Here is a 4604-nt window from a genome sequence, read left to right as displayed (position 1 = left end):
AGAAGTGATCAAATTGTTAATTTTATTCTAACGTCGTTAGTTTTTGGTGTTAAATACTAACTGTGCATATCACATGTCAGTCTTTGTTGACATGGATTAAAAAAATAGGCAAAAATACCCATGAAAGAGTCAGTCAAGGGCATCTAATAACTTGAAATAAAAAAACTACTCATAACGTTGCTAGAGTTGGTGTAAAAGTGACTAATTCAACAAATTCTTTAAATATTGACTGTTTAGCTGATATCTAAGCAAAAGTTAATCATTTTTTTTGTTGACATGGACAAAAAATTTCTAGTTGAAATTTTATGAAGGTTATGAGTTAGTATGAATATTATGTGACAAAATATCATTTTAACTGAATGTCAAATTAAACGAATTGGGTGTCCCTGATTGATTATTTTATAATCTTGGTTGCTCCTAACCAATTACTTTATGTGTAGATTTGTCCCTTAACTCTTTTTTTTTTTGGCCAAATCACCTTTAATGCATACAACATTGATTCTAGTTTATACAATATAAATTTTTATTTTTTTTTTCAATTCTAATAAAATATGTTGAAATTTACTTACAAATAAATAAATAGGGAGGATTGGATCTAGTTTGCAACAATATTCAACAAGATATTATTTAAAAAAATATTTTTTTATTATATTTTAACAATAAATAATTTTATATTAATTTTTGTCTGTAAATAATTTTTTAAATAGTGCATGGATGTTATTCTCCCTGGATATACCATTTTAAGCCAAAATTATTAAACCCTCCCAACAAAATTCCAAGAGGCAAAGATATTTGAGGAAATGTTCTTGTCAACAAAAAACAAAAAAAGCACAGAGAATATGAAGTACGAAAGTAACGAGACCATACACACGAAGCTGAGAATGAGACCATCAAATCAGAGAATGACAACGTCAGTGTTGTTTCGGTAAATAGTGACAAATCCGAGCCCAAAGGAAGAAGGAAAAAAAAAAAATTTCTTTCAACGCTAAACAACGGAGCTCGGGGGATCTAAGGACGCACAGCGACTTCCATTATTTGTTTTCCGTAGTCCGTTCAGTTTATTACATTAATAATTAAAAATAAAAAATAACTTTAAAAATACTTCACAGACTAATATGTGGCCCACAAAAAATTAAGGCAAAAAATCCTGTGAGATTTTTGTTAGTGTTTTCTTGCCATAAAAAGCATTGGACAAACCTGTAATTTAATTTAAGTGAAACACAGCCTTTACAAAGAGCTATGCGCATATCATAGCATATAATATTTATATTAGATCAAGTGAGACATTTTGTTAGGTAAAAATAACTGAAATGTCTATAGATCTTTAAAAATATACGAACATCGTCTATACTTGAACATAGTAAATAAAATTTAAGTTACATTGAATTTAATTATTAGACAAATAAATTTGATTAATGTATTAAAATTTTTAATAAAAATAAACAAATTAAAAATATGGAATTTGAATAATTAAATTCTTGAATAGTTTTATTTTAAATATATTTACATGTTATAAATTCTAAAAATGTATATTTAATTTCATTAAAAATGTAGCTAAATAAAATCTATGAACACTAAAAGATTAAAATAATGTTACGCATGCACACACATGGAGTAACACAATATTTTATTTTATTTTTTAATTTTAAATTTGCTTAATAGGTATATTAATATACATGGGGAGTGAATGGGATGAATCCAATCATAACTCTTTGTTCATACAGACGCGTTTACAGCAACGGTGGCGAATAAGAACATTTTGATTTTTTGGGATAATAAAAAAGATGTTTCCCTTCAAACCCGTTACGCCGCGCGACTCGTGGGGAAGTTCCCCATTATACCCTGGCACGGCAACTTTTTCTTTTAAATATTTTCTTACATTTTCCCTCTTGGTATTTCCCTTCAAAATTTCCTCTCAACTTTCTCGCTGTCCGTGGGAACCAAACTGGTCTCTGTCTCTCTCTCTCTCTTTCCCTGTCGTAGACACAGAAAAAGACAAGCGCACATAACACTCTAGTCTCATTCATTTCTCTCCTTCACTTCCAAGCTTCTTCCCCTAACATGATCAGAGTTCAAATCCTCACACTCTCACGCCATTTTCGGTTATGAATCCCCCCGCCAATCCCACAGCACCACCACCTCCTCCTCCAGCAGCCGCAGCACCACCGCCATTGTTGCCCCCACAACCTCCATTGCAGCCTCACCGACCTTCCACCTCCTGTGACCGTCATCCAGAAGAGCATTTCACTGGATTCTGTCCCATATGCCTTTGCGAACGCCTAGCCGTACTCGATCCCAACTCCTCTACTGCTTCTTCTTCCTCTGCCCGCAAGCCCCCCATTTCCTCTACCGCTGCCGCCGCACTTAAAGCCATTTTCAAGCCCTCCTCCGTCTCCGGCGCAGGCGGTCGTAGCAACAGACCGCCTAGTTCATCGTCATTCTTACCTGAGCTTCGTCGCACCAAGTCTTTCTCTGCTTCGAAAAACGAGGGCTTCTCTGGGGTTTTTGAGCCTCAAAGAAAATCTTGTGACGTTAGGGTTCGTAGCACTCTCTGGAATCTCTTCCATCAGGACAACGAGCGGAACCCTTTTAAGAAGGAAGCTTCTAGAACTGGTTCTGGAAGTGGTGAAGCTGAAGCGGAAACTAAGAACTTAGCATCTTCCAGTGTTCAGGGTCCGGTTATAGAGTCACAAGAAGAAGAGGAGGACGAAATCAAGGAGGAGAACGTTGAGGAGAAGGACGAGGAGGAGGACAAGGGGGAAGACGAGGACGAGGACGGGATTAGGGTTTTGGAGGAACCCAATTCGGGGAATGTGATTGAAAACAGAGTTCAAGAAATAGTCGAGGAAGAGGAGCTAGAGGAAGAGTTAAAAACCATGAAGGACCATATAGATCTCGATTCACAAGCTAAAAAGACTTCCGGAGGGAGACATCTCAAAGAAATTGCAGGTAGTTTTTGGTCTGCGGCTTCGGTCTTCAGCAAAAAATTGCAGAAATGGAGGCATAAGCAGAAGATGAAGAAGCATAGAGGCGGTGGCGGGTCTGCCACATTGCCGGTGGAAAAGCCAATCGGAAAGCAATTCCGGGAGACCCAGTCAGAGATCGCCGATTACGGGTTTGGACGCAGGTCGTGCGACACCGATCCGAGGTTCTCGCTCGATATTGGCCGGATGTCGCTCGATGCGGGCCGGATATCGTTTGATGATCCTCGATACTCATTCGACGAGCCTCGTGCTTCCTGGGATGGCTACTTGATCGGAAGAACTGTTCCGAGGATGCCCCCAATGCTTTCTGTGGTGGAAGATGCGCCGGTTCACGTTCTAAGGTCCGATACTCAAATCCCAGTCGAAGAGCCAATGAATGCGATCAATGAGGGCGAGACAGTTCCGGGGGGGTCAACGCAGACCCGAGAATACTACTCCGATTCATCCTCTCGCCGGAGGAAGAGCCTTGATAGGTCCAATTCCGTTAGAAAAACTGCGGCAGCAGTTGTGGCTGAGATGGACGAGTTGAAGTCAGCTTCAAACGCTAAGGTCACTCCAGCCACTTCAGAATACGTACACCCGAAGATGGTCTTACCCGATAGAATTTTAAGGGACTCCAACTCGAATTCTCTTAGAGATGACTGCTCAGATCAGACATTTGAACTGGGTTTTGGAGACACCGCGTCTGTGATCGGAGCTGGCGACCAGAAAGGGTCGTCTAAGAAGTCACGCCGGTGGAGCAAGGGGTGGAACATATGGGGTTTAATAAATCGGCGAGGAGGAAACAAAGACGAGGAAGAAGATAGGTATAGTAGAACCAATGGGACTGAACGTTCATTCTCAGAATCTTGGCATGATCTGGGCAGTGAAAGAATTAGAGACACCAGAAATGGTTTCAATCCCAAGGTGTTGAGAAGCAACAGTAGTGTGAGCTGGAGAAACGGACATAGTATGAACGGATCATTTGGTGGCAGTATGAGGAAGAATGGTTTTCATGGAAGCAAGGGAAGAGACAACAGGGACGAGTTTGTATTGGAAAGGAATAGGAGTGCGAGGTATTCGACTAGCGACGCAGACAATGGACTCTGGCGATTCTACTTGACACCCATGAGAGTAGGAGGCGGATGGAGAAATGTTGGGTCCTCCGGCAAAACCAAGTCGAACCAGGCACAGTCCATTGCTAGAAGCGTGCTTCGATTGTACTAAAACTAAAGGTCCCTTGAGGTCGTTCTTTTGGTTTGATGTTGTTAATGTTGCTGCATTTGTTCTGTAAAACCACACACATGCCCTCTGTATTCTTCTTGATGGTTATTTGGTTGGTTGGTTGGATAAAGCACCCTGCATTTCTCTTTCGCATTGCATGCTTCTTCTTCCTTACTCTTAATAACACGAATTTCCGGTGTTTGCTTTATGATAATTGCTCATGAACGAATGCATGCACTAATAGTTGCTGTTTGTCAATGGCTTGGATGATCCAGTGAGTTTTTTTTTTTTTTTTTTTTTTGCCCTCTTGGAGGATGGGACGTATGATAGGGAGACGCTGAAACATGCTTTGGCTTTGGACACTATAGGGGATTCTTTTTCTGTCTTCTATGCTGCAGAAGGATAGTGGATCGGTAT

The 4604-nt window shown here is 40.1% G+C and overlaps 1 protein-coding gene across 1 annotated transcript; it reads left to right on the top strand.

The window, feature by feature from the left end:
- Positions 1-1890: 1890 nt before the first annotated feature.
- LOC129287527 (protein OCTOPUS) lies at positions 1891-4317 on the top strand. Its single transcript, XM_054923719.1, has one exon. It carries the CDS (start codon positions 2106-2108, stop codon positions 4188-4190), a length of 2085 nt encoding a protein of 694 aa, XP_054779694.1. The 5' UTR covers positions 1891-2105; the 3' UTR covers positions 4191-4317.
- The last annotated feature ends 287 nt before the right edge of the window (positions 4318-4604 follow it).

Source organism: Prosopis cineraria, unplaced genomic scaffold, assembly GCF_029017545.1.
Source record: "Prosopis cineraria cultivar Desert tree isolate PC_DT_omini unplaced genomic scaffold, ASM2901754v1 PC12, whole genome shotgun sequence".
Taxonomy (NCBI): Eukaryota; Viridiplantae; Streptophyta; class Magnoliopsida; order Fabales; family Fabaceae; genus Prosopis; species Prosopis cineraria.
The sequence above is the reverse complement of the archived record's forward strand: the minus strand, read 5'-3'. Positions and strand labels throughout refer to the sequence as shown.